Source organism: Rhinoderma darwinii, chromosome 3 (assembly GCF_050947455.1).
Source record: "Rhinoderma darwinii isolate aRhiDar2 chromosome 3, aRhiDar2.hap1, whole genome shotgun sequence".
Lineage (NCBI taxonomy): Eukaryota > Metazoa > Chordata > Amphibia > Anura > Rhinodermatidae > Rhinoderma > Rhinoderma darwinii.
In genome coordinates, this window is record NC_134689.1 from 208,415,429 (window position 1) to 208,431,883 (window position 16,455).

Sequence of the window (16,455 nt, forward strand, 5' to 3'; positions counted from 1 at the left end):
ATAACCCATAAGGCATAAACCAATCTGCTCTTCAAAGGAAAAATTTCCCTCCTGATCCCAAGTGGAGATCAAACTGGATCAACATTCAAACAAGAATTCTACACATTGACATAGGAGCTGATATTTTTTTGTTCTAGGAAATTATCTAAGCCTTTTTTAAAGCCATCTACTGTCCCTTCAGTGACCAGCTCCTGTGGTAGGCTATTCCATAGATTCACAGTTCTCACAGTAAAGAAGACTTGTCGCCTCTGCAGGTTGAACCTTTTTTTCTCCAGCCGGAGGGAGTGCCCCCATGTTTTTTGAGGCGGTTTTACTTGGAATAGGATTTCACAAAATTTGGGCCATTCATATATTTATACAAGTTAATTATTGTGATTTGCTCATTCCTGATTGATCGTAATGATGCTTGGCCAGTGTGAATGAAGTAAGAGAGGTTAAAACTATGTGGTATATTATTGATTTATATTGATCATGTTTCTGTTTTAAGCGGCACGTTCAGTAAATGAAAATGTAGCTCGTAGCAATGATTACATTGCATTGTTTACATAGCAACCTAGTGCATGGCTCTTCTGAGAGCCATTGCTGGGCAACATTGACTGTCTTTTTTTCATTTTAGCAGTAACATTGGTAACTATAGCTGAACACATTGCTTAGGCTGGGTTCACGCCTGCTTTGTGACATTCCGTTATTCTTTGTCAGAGGAGCAGAACAAGGGAATAACGGAAGCAACGGTTCCGTTGCACAACGGACACCGCCGGCAGACAACGGAACCCATTGATTTCGGGGTGACGGTGATTTTACTGGATACATTAGTGCAGCATGCTGTGCTGTTGTCTCCGGTAATCCCTGCCAGATCTGCGACTGAGGCCCCTAATGGAGCCTCCAATGCAGATGTGAACGAAGCCTTAGATTGTTTGCTAGGATCACTGAAATAGTAAACATATGAACCTATGGGGGCACCTAGAGTTTCCCCAGGTGAGGGAAAATCCCCACTTTCGCGAGTGGTGTTCCTTGGGTATCTCACAACTCCGCCATCTATTTCATACAGCAGATAGACACTATATAACCTTTGAGGAAATGAGGACGATTAAAAACTTCTCGTCACGCCATTACCTAGCCTACTATCAATTAATGTCATTCTTAAAGTCGAAACTTCATGATGTGGCACCAGAGTGTGAAGGGAACTCATTAGACCCCTTAATTACTAGTCCACCGACTAAATCTTCCTTAAGTTGTAATACTCCTAAGACAAACATGTTCCACGGGTTGTGGAAGTGCCCTAAAATACTTCCATGTTAGAAGCTATTTTGGTGGTCATAAGGGATACCTGGGGGATATCACTTGCCATGGACCACTTACCTCTACTATTTCACGTCCTTCCTGATTCTTCATGTCCTCCACAAGCTTTACATGCCTTTTTGCTAGTGGCTAAACGATCCATAGTGACCCATTGGCTTAAGCCACTGATACCGCCAGTAAACTATACTATATCTCAGATGAAAAAAATGTATACATATGGACAGGGTAGAATTGAACATGCAGCGGAAGTCTCACGCCTCTAAGTTTAAAAAAAAAAATTGAAAACTTTTTATATGCAAACATTTACAACCAAGTGAAATTGTGGAGTTGATGACTCCTTTTTCTTACACGTCTTGGTAATTGACGAGAGACATGGCGGGTACGCTGGGAGTTCTGAAGGGCTAACACATACTGTGTGGGGGATAGGATTGCTTTGGTGGCGATTCTGATTCTGCTTAGACTTTATTTACTTGTTGTTTTATAAAAACATGCTATTACGTTTTTTTTAGATGTCTTCGAGCAAGGAGAAAAGGAGTTTTTGTTAGGCCATTAGGCAACTACGTCGATACCTGAAATATGGTTATTGTTACATAACTTATAACATTGTATGACTTTGTATTATCATCTCTGAATGTTGTACTACATGGCCGAACGTTTTGTTCAACGTGTTTCTTTTCTTTTGGAAAATTTAATAAAAAGATTTTTTTTAAAAAACAAACTCGCAATGCATAATATCATACAGAAATACTCAGATTTGTGGTTTCTGTGTCTTTGTATAATCACATTTGTAAAGATAGTATGTTACAGATAACAGAAGACAAGTTAATAGGTTAATCTACTTTTTGTAATCTTCATGCAATAAAAGGTGTTAAGTGGTTCTCCAGTAATGCAGTCAATTACACATCGCAATAAACAGCTGTAGTTTCCATAAACCTGCTTTATCTTAATTTATTGCCACATTTATCTATGGTAGATAAAAAAGGAGAGTGAGGCAGCACAACCAGATAGATGGGAAAAAAGTGATCCTGTTTATTTCCACATGCAACGTTTCAGCTCCGTGTGAACCTTTTCTCAAGCATTGTTATATGGTTGCTTCCTCTTTTATAACAAACTTTAAAAAAAAATGTATTGAGGGAAAAAAGGCACCACTCTATTTACCCTCTGAATTGTAAAGTGCGATCTGTTACCATAGTGGGGTTGCTGGAACTTCAATAAAAAACTCTGACATTAGTTTAATATGAGGTAACATTGCTATTCTTTTGCAGTTCTCAGTACAGAATTCTCGGACCGGTTCCAAATACGGATATATATTGTGACGTAAAAGAGTATGAGGAGGTACGTATATTACTGTTTTGTAAACCCCTTCAACAACCAAAACAGTCACCAACATAAACTTACAATTTCAAGTTATTTACTTTTTCAGTCACCACATTATAAGTGCCCTATGTCCTACATAAGGAGATGGGCGCTATAATGTAGATAACAGCAGTGGTTTTTATTTAGAAAAATGATCTATTTTTAACAAGTTATTAGGGATTTTAGCTTTATGCTAATTACCTTCGTAATGCCCAACTGGGAGTGTTTTTACTTTAGACCAAGTGGGCGTTGTACAGAGGAATGTATGACGTTGATCTATCAGTGACCAATCAGCGTCATACATTTCTCTCCATTCATTTAGTCAGTGCATAGTGACACTGCTAGATCTCTATGTGCTGTCTTATACTGACACATTAACGTTACTGAAGTGTTTAGACAGTGAATAGACATTCCTTCCAGCCAGGACGGGATGTCTATTAACAATCCCGACACTTCGTTAACATTTCTGTGGCACTTACAGCAGAGCAAGCGTAATCTCGCGAGATCACGCTGTAAATGACAGGTTACAGCGAGATTACGCTTTCTCTGCTGTAAGTACCACAGAAACATTACCGAAGTGTCGGTATTGTGAATAGACATCCCGTCCTGGCTGGAAGGAATGTCTATTCACTGTCTAAACACTTCAGTAACGTTAATGTGTCAGTATAAGACAGCACATAGAGATCTAGCAGTGTCACTATGCGCTGACTAAATGAATGGAGAGAAATGTATGACGCTGATTGGTCACTGATTGGTCAGCGTCATACACTCCTCTGTAAAACGCCCACTTGGTCTAAAGTAAAAACACGCCCAGTTGGGCATTACGAAGGTAATTAGCATAAAGCTAAAATCGCTCCTAACGTGGTAAAAATAGATAGTTTTTCTAAATAAAAACCACTGCTGTTATCTACATTATATAGCCTATCTCCTTATGTAGGAGATAGGGCACTTATAATGTGGTGACAGAGCCTCTTTAAATCTCATGCACACGACATATCGTGGCTCTGTACAAGTTCCAAGTTGCACAGAGTTATAGGCACAAATTTCTTTAAAGAAATTGTCATGCTCCGTTGGATGCTATATTATGGAGGTATACTACACTATAAACAATACTTTCATAATATGGTGCTGTATGGAGGCACCACATGGAATGCCTATGGTTCTAGAATACTGACTCATAGGGACTAAAACAGTTTGCATGAGGCCTAAAACAGTTTGTTTTTGTACAATTCATGCAAATATGTTAATATACACGGAGTTTGGTTAGGCTATGTTCATATTTGCGATGTAGGCTCTGTAAAATGACAGACACCGTAACAGAAACCTCGACGGACCTCACTAAAGTTAATGGGGTCCGCCAGGCGCCATTGTTTTCCATCTGACGGATGTCACCATTGAATTCAGTTTTTGTGCTCCTATGACCGAACAGAAAAACTGAATTCTTTGCGCATTGGTTTGGTGTGCAGTTGGTTATATCTGCCACCAACACTGATCTGTCATTGACCATGTGCATGCTAGGAAGGCATATTTTCAAGTCTTTATCTACATTTCATTTATAGTAAAATCCCAGTATTGTGTAGCTGCAAGGGCACAATGTATTGTAAGCAGAAACCAGAGCATTCCCCACTTTACCGTCTCTGCATATGTGGAAAGGACAACAGGAATATCTTTCTGCACAAGCCTGTCTGCGGGTAGTCCTACATCACCAGCACAGTAATGCCAAGGAGTTACAGATGAATCTTAATATGATAGAATGATTTTGCAATAAAATTTAGCAAGTAGCTTCTCGGGATATTATGTGTTCAAGGCAAATCTTTCTGAAACTGGTCAATCCCTTTCAACGGGATTTCTTGATTATAAAAAACATTTTTATAGAAACGTGTCCAATTGAAAATGAAGTACTTGCCTATATATCCTCCATCTCAATTCTGTCCACACTGACTGTTGATCATAATGTGGTGTTCTTAATGCAATCCCATGTCACAGCGGCTGCGCAGCATATAGAGGACATATGGGTAAATGTTTTATTTCTTTAATTTTGCATATGTTTCTGTAAAAGAACAAATACTACTTAACCCTATAAAGCTCATTTAATGAAAAACCTCAAGTAAAAACAAAAGCGGCAGCACAAGCTGTTACAGTTCCATAATACACATCCATCATTTGACTTTCCTACCCATGAGTCCCTGACCCCAGCAGTTATTGCCACCAGTCTGCTTCCATCTTTTCCTTCTTCCTATTACCATTATTGTCTGTTGATGTACTGATTGCGCAGTATGCTTCATCCTATGAACCCCCATCATTTTTAAGTGTTTTATCTCTAAACCTATATATCTTTTATGATACACTTTTTTAAATAATGTGTCAAATACATGTATTCTTTCAATAATGTAATTTGTTACGGTTTTTTCTAGATTAAAGAATACCCTGGAATAAAGATATTTCAGGCCAACACCTCTTTGTACTTCGCCAACAGTGATCTCTATGTCTCTGCTCTGAGGAAAAAGGTATAGTATTGTTTGAGACTTATGACCGATATTAAGCATACACCAAGCAAATAGCTTGTAGCTGGCATAGATATCCCTTTCAGGAGCACGAATGGCCAGAGATGTGCCTAATTTAATAAGACGCGTACGCTTCTTAATAAATTAGGCGCATCTAACTCCAGCGATCCTTATATTAACCCCTTCCCGCACCTTGACGTAACTGCACGTCCAGGTGAGCAGTAACTTCGCGCACATTGACGTTTAGTTACCTCTGTACTTTAACAGTTAACCGCCACGCGGAACTACACCGCAGCGGCGGTTAACTGTACAGGGTGTCTGCCCTGCATTCCCTGTTGCCGATCAGCGGCACATCGCCGCTGATTTCAGCAGTTAACCCCTCGGATGCGGCGTTCGATTGCGATCGCCGCATTTATGGAGTTTAGCGCAGATCGCCAGCCCCCACATGAAATCACGGGGCTGGCGATGGTACCCATGGCAACCGGACACCAGACAACGGCTTCCGGGCTGTCATGTACAGAAGCCTAGGAGGACCAGCCAGAGGTTGGTCCTCCTAGGCTTCCTGTCAGAGTGACTGTCACGTCACAATGACTGAATACATTACACTACGTAGGTAGTGTAAAGTGTTCTAACAGCGATCAGAGCTGCAAGTCTAAATGTTCCCCAGTGGGACAAGTAAAAAAAAAAGGCTTGGATAGGTTAAAGCATTCCCAGGTTATTACTACATAAGGTAACACATGTCAGATTTGAAAAAATCGGCTTCGTCCTCAAGGCCAAAACAGGCTCAGTCCTGAAGGGGTTAAGACTGGTGCATAAAACGCCAGTCTTAATAAATGTATACCTGTGTGCTAGATTTATCATAATGTAAAAAGACTGGATGTAAAATGCTGCTTCACTTTTCACTTTTTTTTGTGAAGTAAATATTTTGGTCTTATCTTTGTTATAAAAGACTGGAATCGATCCTGGTGCAATATTGATTGCAAAGAAAAAGGCGCAGAAGAGACATGCCAAAGAAATGAAAAAATCGACTAAAAATGAAAGAAGGGCAGTTTTAAAGCTTGTAAGTCACCGATGTAACACTCAAGATTAATGCTGCTCAACCAACCAGGATGTGAAGTATCTGACACGACAATTATTATAGGGGGGAATTAAATAGTGCCCTGTAGAGTTGTTAGTTTACAACACAGCCCAGTTTTACTACAGGACAGGTGCGGCTGGCTAACTGCCTTTTTGTAGCCACAATCACGGACACGCTATCAACAATGTATGTATGTTTGCCGCAGTGCCAGCTGCAGTGACTCTGATAACAAACTTATTAAAATGAAATGAATACAGGCTTAAATGTATTTAACTGTTTTTATAAGAGCGGTTTTAGCAACTATAATTTTTATATTTATGTTATCAGTGTTTTTTGCTTCTTTTTTTCATGACGGACAGTTTTTCCTGTATCATTTCTAATGTAATATTTTTTTTATACGGTTCCATATTTTTTATAATTGTATGTGGCATTGCATTTTTATCTGATCCGTGTTAGGGCTATGTGTTTGGATCATCAGCGTGTTATATTTTGTATTTTATCGTGTTATTACTGTTTGTTTTTCTAGGTCATTGTTAATTTTTTGTACAAAATATTTCCCAAATGATGGAGATAGACCTTGGGAGTACATTATAATTGTGTTTACACTACAGTTTTCCCATGCATCTGCCAAAGCAACAGTAGCCCTAGTTACAAGTCAAAACAATCCTGTATTGTCATATTTATCACAATCCGAGATGGTGGGGGTGAAATAAGACACCGCAGCTCTGGTATAGTGACGAACGCCCAACCATCACATGGTCAATTGCGTAATTGCTGGAAACAATATAGGAAACAGCACTACTACTCCCAGCATTGTTTACATAGAAGCAATTTTAAACATTTTCCTCCTTCTTGATTGTTATATATAGGAAAGCGAAAAAATGAGGGCTGTGTTCTTTGTCCAGTGTCTCATGGTTTTCAACCCAGCACCATTTCTGTAGCAACAACAATAGTCAGTGGGTGGTTATTAAGAACTTTTTATTATACTATCTAGGACTGCCGGATCTGACAAGTTATGGATCGTAGAGCATTCTAGATATTTGCAGGGGGGAGGGGGCGCGAGTTAAATGTCCACCTGTTAACATCATGTCGTTTCCAGGTCAACATTCTCTGCTGATCAATTTTTTAATATATCTTTGTGGTCGGCAAGCGGTTAAATTTGAACATGTTGGCTATCTGCAGCCACCACTAGAGGGAGCTTAAGTGTATACTGCGCATTGTGTTATTAAGTTTTTAATGTATATTATTATTATTATTAATAATAATCTAATAATCAGTCGTTTTGCTCATGTTGTTAGAAGTCTAAAATTCTTTTGTCTCCTAATGAAACTTAACAGTTGCGTTAATTCAGATTATCCAGATAGTTTTATTTTCCTTAGGTAAAAGACTTATTTTAACAGTCTGTTTTTTATCAGTAACTAGCGACGTCACTACAGTGTATATATATATTTCTTTGCATTTTTCAGACTAATGATGTGGAAATGGCTGTGAAACATGAATTGATAGACGATGATCCAGCCACAGACTCAGGAAAAGTGAAAAATGGATCAGCTGAAATAAACCTGCATAACTCACCTTCTGAAGAGTTAGAGTATTTCATGAGTCCGATCATCACCACCCATTCAGTAATTCTGGACTTCACACCTGTCAACTTTATAGATTCCGTGGGAGTGAAAACCCTAAAATCTGTAAGTTGTTAACCAGCTAATGGAAACCTTGAGTAAAAAGGGATTTCTATCTAAGCTGAAGGATCCCTGTCTACTTTTTACATATTATACGGATTCTTAGTCAGTGGGATGGGTTCAGGCTTTCTTTACTTTGGTAACAAGCGACAAATTAATAGTAATAAATACTATAATAATGGCTTTATTAAAATATTCTTGCTTTCTACTGAAACAATTCTGATTGGCCAGACTCTAGCTTAGTACTTGATATTGTAGTAATTTGCCTTTTCTTTTGCTGTTCTACAGATAATCCGAGAATACAAGGAAATTGGTATTGACATCTTCTTATCTGGTTGTAATGGTAAGTTATGGATCATGCTCATTTCTGGAAACTGTCCATTCACTACAGTTGTAAAATGTAATTTTCTTGGCCACTTTTCAATTCTTTTCAGAAATGTATTGAATTTGTTAAATTAGTAATCCTATAATGATCCACCATTGTTATGTGGCTGCGTTGCTATAGGATCGCTTATAAGCACTTGCTTGCCTATGGTTTTATTTATTTGTCCTCTCTTTTGGCCCTAATTTTATAAATGGCTAAACATTTATGTAGCATTGAAAATTGAAGGTTAAGTCCCTGTCACATGCGTAGTACTTAACCCCTTAGCAATGTTCGCTGTACTTGTACAGCGGATATGAGCTACCCCAATATGGTGTGGGTTCAGGAGCTGAGCTTGAGTCCTATGTGGCGGGTGCCGTCTGTTTCATACAGCAGACACCCACCTGCAATGTCTGGGATCGTCTATAACGGATTCTGGTTGTTTAACTCCTCTACCACAGTCCATAGCGACCGTGGCATCTGAGAGGTTAGACAGATCGATTGTCATGGCAGCCGGAGGTCTATTGAAGGCTTCCAGGTCTACTATCCGTGCTCTATCATTAAACCTTGCCATAGGCAAGGCCTAAAAGTAGAGCACAGATAAAGGATGACGATCTAACTATCACATTGTAAGTCCCAATTTCATAAAGTTTACGCTCATTGATACATTTAGGGGCAATGAAAAGATACCATGTCTCCCATAACACAAACTATTATCCATTGGAAATATAATTTTATATCGTGGAAATATCTATCGATGTATGTCTCTTTCCTGATGAGCATCCAAAAATTGGAGTACTCCTACAGTCAGGAGAGGATTGTGTCCATGGCCAGCCTAACTGCTGCTCTATGACCAAACCACTGTCACCGGCATAGTTTCGGCCCTTCCCTCACACGTTGCAGATGGAGAATGACTAGTGATCCACTCCAGCCAGAAGTTCTGATGTTAATGTCTTTGTACAAGCATTTGGGACATTGAAAAGTTCATTTAGATTTTGGTTGTATCCATGTCCGGTGTGTATGTAACAAGTAAAGTATCCAAAAAATGAAAATGTTGAAATGTTCTGTAACCTGACCATGGAATTATCTGTGCATTTCTGCTTCTCTCACAGGACCGGTTGTACAAGATTTGACCAGGTTGAATTTCTTTGATAAGTCTATAAGAAGAGAGATTTTATTCCACAGTATTCATGATGCTGTGATCCATTGCAGGTTTACAGCATCCTCCTTGGCTCTCGCCTCCTCAGAAGAGCAAGTTCTCAGCTCAGACACACAAAGCCAGATCTGATCTTTCCTTTGACCAGAGAACAGTGCAATAACCCTTACTAGACGTTGCCTCAGATTCTGAACCACACATGCAGAATTTTCATAGAATAAGTCATTTCCTACACTCAGAGACCTCCCTATGTTTATTACAGCCATGTGGGCTGATCACTCTGGCTTATACACCCTGAAATATCCACAGAATTCATGTGCAAGTTTAGGGGTATATTATTTCATTGTAAATGCTTGAATCAGTACATGTTGGGTGTGGAATCACCTTGTTCGTGCTTTATAGTTCTTCTTATAAAGCATATGTCCCATTTTTAGGATTTTGTACTGTGCCTCTGGTACTACATGGGAATTAAGGGCTTTGGGGAAGGGGAAAACCACCTCTAAATAGCATAATACCTTTATCCACAACAGCTGCCTTTTATATCAAATAAGAGCTGGGACCAATAGAGTGAAGTCAGATATTTAGGTATCTGAGCTTAAGTGAATTGCATTACTGCCGGATGTCCACATGCCCTCCAATTTTTTCCAAACTGGTAAATATTTTCAATACGGATGTAAACTAAGGCCTCATGCACACGACTGTAGAGGTGTGCACGGCCCGTTATTACGGCATGGACGGGCCACGGAGTGCCATCAGCAGGCCATATGCAATCACGGACTGTGCACACACCAGATGTAAATTGACTTCAATGAGCCCGGACCGCAATTGCGGACCGTATAATGACATGTCCTTTTTTTTTTTTTTTTTTTTTTGCGGACCGGGCTCCGGCCAAAGCACGGACCGTGGAAACCATAGTTGTGTGCATTGACCGGTAGGATAACGTGTTCTATACTATCCGCAATTGCGGATAGTATACGGCTGCAAATGCACGGTCGTGTGCATGAGGCCTAAGGCTGTGCCCATACTGGCATCTTGGATTTTATTTTTTAGAGGAGCCATGATGGATCTCTTATGATCCATTTTGTAAGATCCTGACTGATCTTATTGACGTATATTGTATCCTATTCTAGTTTGGCCCCGTGCACACAACCGTAAAAATAGTCTGTACTTGCGGACCGTAATTATGGGACAATTCACTTTTATTGACCACAGACAGCTTCCCGTATATTTACGGGAAGGTGTCCGGGCCGTAGAAGTGTACCGCAAAAGATAGGACATGTTCGTTCTTTTGCATTTTATGGGACGATGTATGGGAGCACGGGCCGAGAATGCGGGCAGCTGTCCGAGACCGGCCGTGCCGTGGGCATAAGGCTATCTATTTAATGGGTAAAATAGAGCAACATGCTACACTATACTGTCAAAGTTCCATTGCTCTCTGACAGAAAAGACCTAACCAGTATGAACAGATGATGATAAAAAGTTTTTCCCAACAGACATGGCATATCCACAGGATATGCCATAAATGTCTGATAGATGCGGGTCCCACCTCTGACACCTGCACCTATAATGAGAATGGGGGTCACCCGGCTCCTGTTTTGCCTGGTGAGGCGTAGCTCCCATATAACAGCATGGACATTGCTGCGTACATGCGTGGCCCCCACTCCACTTGCCCCTGCCTGGAATCGGCTGTCAGCAGACACCACAAGCAGGGGTTGGGTGGGTTGGGTGATGGGAGCCCCGTGGATATGCCATTAACGTCTAAGTTGGGAGTAAACCTTTAAAGGCTTTTTCTGTGTGTAGATGAAGTAACTGCAGGAAAAATGAGTGACTTACTAATATACTGCCTGTTGCTGTAAGCCAGTCTCACATGCAGTCATATGACAATGCCCCAGGTGTTTATATCCTGCCTGTGTGACTCTTGTATTCTGAATATGTGGTTATATCCCCTCTCTCCCTCCCTGTAGTATGGATGTCGCACATCACATGCCACTAATCTCCCTGGCTTCCCCCTCCCGGCCTGTGTCTGGTGGGGGGAGGGGGTGTTGTGTAGTGTCCAGCGAGCAGCATAGCTGTGTGTGTGTGTGTGTGTGTGTGTGTGTGTGTGTGTGTGTGTGTAGACAGTCAGTAATTACAGCACTACCATGCACCTTGTAATAGAGGTACATACAGGTAGCTGTTATAGAGACAATGTCTGGGAGAGGGGTAAGGAATCATGGGAACTGTAGTCCTTTACATTGGAATCTCGCCCCCAGGAAGCAACAAAATAAAGGTGTTCTACAAAGCTGGGCAACATGATGAAAAAGAACTACTACTGAGCTTTGGCGGCATTAAGACACACAGGTGCTTTTCTTTATTTTTTTCTATACGCTTGGAAAACTTTAATTCACACCGTTTAATTATTTTGGCTTTTATAATTTATCCCTTTCTTAACCAAGTAGAAAAACATTACAAGATTTTTATAAAAGTCTTATCATTCAAACTTTAATTTCATGGTGAAAGCTGTTACAGATAACTTAATTTTTGACATCCATCTTTAATCTCATAGAGCACATCATCACTTTACCGCTGTAGATGACATAGGAATCTACAAAGACGTTTGTCCAGATAAATTCCAGCTTCTAGCCATGCTAATTATACATGTGACTGTTACTATATAGAGTAGTTCAGAAAGCTTGCCTCATCCATGCCATGATTCTACACGGCTTGTTCCTGCGACTTGCCATACTATTAAGACGCAGCGATGGTGCGGGCACAGGGGCTGTGCTTGCATCATCACGTGTAGGTGCCGGCTGTATTAAAGTGGGCTGTCGGCTTTATAAGGCTATGTTCACACGCTTACTAAAAAAACGTCTGAAAATACGGAGCTGTTTTCAAGGGAAAACCACTCCTGATATTCAGGTGTTTTTTTAATCAAACTCGCGTTTTCTAAGGCTGTTTTTTGAGCCGTTTTTCTATAGTCAGTTTTCGTTAAAAAAAAAGGCCCGTCGGAAACAGAACGCCGTTTTTCCCATTGAAATCAATGAGCAGATGTTTGGAGGCGTTCTGCTTCCGATTTTTGCGGCCGTTTACGGCCCGAAGAACAGGCGAAAACAAGCCGTGTGAACATACCCTAACTGCGAGATAACGCTGATCCTGGCAGTTTAACCCCTTACATAGCACAGTCAACAGCAATCGTGGCACTTAAAAGATTTTATCACTCTGTAAGCCCGTCGGAACCCCCGTGATGCAGTCGCATAGTGCCAATGGGTTGTTATAGCAGCAGTAAGTCTTAAAATGGCTCCCAGATCTGCAATGATTGAGAGCCTACAGGTCTGGGTTCACACATCGTGGTCGAAATGCCTTTTTATAGTGGAAAAAAATGCATTTTAACTATGACGTAAAAACCCAGCCGTAGACTCTGACAGGCAGCCCATTAGGCTCAACCTTTGGCAGACAGGCATAAATACATTACAATACATAAGTATTTCAATATATTCTAGAAGCGAATAGGAGATCAGATGTTCAGGTCACATAGAGGGACTAAAAAGAAGTTCTCTAAAGTCTCTAGAAAGAAAAAATAAAAAGAGAAGCCCAAGAAAAATAACAAAAAATTTTTCCTTTCCAAAATACTTTATAATGGGGGGAAAAAAATCAAACTACACATAATTGGTATCACAGCATCCGTAATGACCTGTACTAGAAAATATGTTAATTAAACGCCATTAAAAAAAACCAAAAAACAGAATTGCTATTTTCTGATTACTTTTTTGAAAGGAGAGATAATCCAAAAGTCATATGTACCCTAAAATGGTACCAATGAAAACTACAACTCTAACAATATGGCGACACAAAAAAAAAAGTTTGTGCGAAAGTAGTTAACCTTAAAAAGATATATAAATTTGGTATTGCCATAATCGTAACAACCCACAAAACAAAGTTAACATGTAATTTATACTGCACAGTGAACGCCGTATAAACATAACAGAAAAAATTCAAATTTTGGCTTTATTATCTCAACAAAAAAAAACATAAAAGTTATTCAATCTACTCCAAAATGGTGCTATTGAAAAATACAACTTATTACGCAACAAATAAGATTTCATAAGGCTAGGTCGATGGAAAAAATAAAATAACATATAGCTTTTGGAATTTGGAGATGAAAAAAACATAAAAAATTGCTGCTTCATGCACATGACCGTGCCCATAATTACAGGCACAGCCAGCTGTTTTTACGGGCCGTGCTCCCATTATAAAGTATAGGAGCATGGTCCATAAAATAAAAAAATAGGATGTGTCCTATTTTTTCAGCAGGTTTCTACGGCACGGTCATACTCCCATAGACATATTGGAAGGTGTCCGTCGGCCATAGAAGTGAATGGGCCCTTAATTACGGACCGTAATTGAGCGATTTTACGGTCCTGTGCAGGGGGCCTTAAGGCACGAAGTAGGCCACATTCCTAAGGTGTTTAGTATAATTTAAATACATTTCAAGTTTGAGTGCCGTTCAAATCCACTGCCTTGGCAGATTCCGGTGTGTACTAGCTCCAGGTGGTCCATGAGTGGACTCCATTACTTTAGACTAGGACAGCAGCAGCAATGGCTGTAGCCACAGACAACTATCATTAAATTTTTCTTATTGCAAAAATAAATGCCCAATTTAGTATTACATTGTAATAGGGTTCTCAACTCTATTAACATTTATACAGGCTATTTCCATTGAGTTCAGTCACAGAAACAAATACCCTGTTTAAAGGCTGTCGACACCTTTTCACATGGTAAAAATTATTTTGACAGGTCAGTGGTTACCTAGAGATAAAAAGAAGTTTCAGACTGCAATCTCCATTCTTTAATTGATTTTCAGATCACTTGGTATGCCGTTTGAAACAAGGAGCAGGTTCCAGACTTTGTGGTTGTGTCCCTCCCAGCAATACATGCTGGAGGTGAAGTCTGTGTGTCCAGGATGCTGCTGCCTTCACTGGCTTATTTATTAGCACATCTTCATTCCTGTACTGGTTCCCTTTCTGTACATACTGATACAGCCCCTGTAAAATCTCCTCTCCCCTGTGCCGACAGGGACGCTGAGGAGTGTGCAATTTTCCCTTGAACCTACATATACTGGTCTCCTCTCTCTACACTGATTTCTCTCCCCTTGTAGATTCTGCGATGTGTGTGTTCTCCTCCTCTAATATAACTTTCTCTGCTGCGTGCAACCTTCTTTCCCTCCCTACCAGTATATCTAACATAGTGCTACTGTGGGAGGATGGAGGGGCAAAGCCGATAGATGATGTCAGCCCTAGGCGGACAGCAGCCAGCAATTATGTCAGAAGCAGCACCACAGCCAACTTTGTGATTGAGTTTGACTCTACAGCAAGAAAATGTTAGGAAATTCTAATGAAGACTATTTAGAATGCTTTATTTCTTTATTTTTCATTTTAAGAAACGAATGAATAAAAAAAAACTGTGCAAGGGTGTCCATAGCCTTTAAAGAAGCACTCCGGCGAACCCCCACCTCCCACTCTTAAAAATTTCATTAAGTGAAAGCTAGTGAGGTGTATTGGCTTATCGGCACTTTATTGTACTGTTAGCCGCTTCATTACCGGCCCCCGTTGAGTTATGTGTTCCCCACACTGACTTTTGGTCCCTAAAGCAGACGTTGTAGGTTTCAGGGAGTCAGTCTCTCAATGCAAGTCTATTAGAGCTTTGGTATAAGTCTCATAGACTTGCATGGGGAGACTGACCTCTGGTCCCCCCAGCAGACACCAGTCAGAATGGAGATCATGCGACCCATAAAGGAGCGGCTAACAGTAATCTAAAGTCGTGGGTAAGCCAATCAACCGCAAAACCTTTCACTTAATCACATTTTCAAACGGTGTTCGGGGGTGGGGGCTGTACGTGAGTTTTGCCGGAGCGTTTCTTCAAATCCATCTGAGGTTTGCTTCCCATATTTGTAGTATAGTCTTGATTTAAAAGAATGTATTTAGCAAATCTGTGCATACATCTGTATCTAAGAAACTAGTGTAAACTGGGGCATTCATTTATGTAAGGAGTGTGACATAACGTGACGGGGGGCTGTATATGGTTATACAGCGGTATAGGTCAGTAGTATATGTTGGGAATACTCCCGACACAAGGTTCTGACGAAATGTGAACAGAGCTTTACTCATGAAAGACGTGGCCATGGACCTATTTGTTGGCAAGTCCTGCCGACTTGGGTGGGAGATCAGATTGTCAGACGTTGGAACTGCAAATTTCAGAACAAATCGTTTAGTTCTTGTAAACATGTGCTGTTTGTTCTGTTGTCCATTCTAAACCTCCAAACTACAAATATTCCATTATAGTAAAGTCTACGACCGCAGTGGTTAAAGAGGCTCTGTCACCAGATTTTGCAACCCCTATCTGCTATTGCAGCAGATCGGCGCTGCAATGTAGATTACAGTAACGTTTTTATTTTTAAAAAACGAGCACAAGTTTATGACCATTTTTGTATTTATGCAAATGAGGTTTGCAAAAGTACAACTGGGCGTGTTGAAAAGTAAAAGTACAACTGGGCGTGTATTATGTGCGTAAATCGGGGCGTGTTTACTACTTTTACTAGCTGGGCGTTCTGACGAATCAGCATCATCCACTTCTCTTCACAACGCCCAGCTTCTGGCAGTGCAGACACAGCGTGTTCTCGAGAGATCACGCTGTGACGTCACTCACTTCCTGCCCCAGGTCCTGCATCGTGTCGGACGAGCGAGGACACATCGGCACCAGAGGCTACAGTTGATTCTGCAGCAGCATCGGCATTTGCAGGTAAGTCGATGTAGCTACTTACCTGCAAACGCTGATGCTGCTGCAGAATCAACTGTAGCCTCTGGTGCCGATGTGTTCTCGCTCGTCCGACACGATGCAGGACCTGTGAGTGACGACACAGCGTGATCTCTCGAGAACACGGCTGTGTCTGCACTGTCAGAAGCTGGGCGTTCTGAAGAGAAGTGGATGATACTTCTATACACAACGCCCAGCTAGTAAAAGTAGTAAACACGCCCCGATGTACG

At 40.7% G+C, this 16,455-nt stretch overlaps 1 protein-coding gene across 3 annotated transcripts in view; it reads left to right on the forward strand.

Annotated features, from left to right (window-relative positions):
• SLC26A5 (solute carrier family 26 member 5) overlaps positions 1-15,780 on the forward strand; it is a 47,145-nt gene extending 31,365 nt beyond the window's left edge. For 2 of the 3 annotated variants that reach the window (XM_075857312.1, XM_075857313.1), the window contains 6 exons: positions 2,565-2,634; positions 5,070-5,162; positions 6,109-6,219; positions 7,704-7,925; positions 8,208-8,262; positions 9,393-15,780. In XM_075857312.1, coding sequence (XP_075713427.1) covers positions 2,565-2,634; positions 5,070-5,162; positions 6,109-6,219; positions 7,704-7,925; positions 8,208-8,262; positions 9,393-9,568 — 727 coding nt within the window. In that variant the 3' untranslated portion in view covers positions 9,569-15,780. Of the gene's footprint in view, positions 1-1,808; positions 1,944-2,564; positions 2,635-5,069; positions 5,163-6,108; positions 6,220-7,703; positions 7,926-8,207; positions 8,263-9,392 lie in introns of those variants that run through there. The other variant, XM_075857314.1, reaches the window with a different exon arrangement.
• The last annotated feature ends 675 nt before the right edge of the window (positions 15,781-16,455 follow it).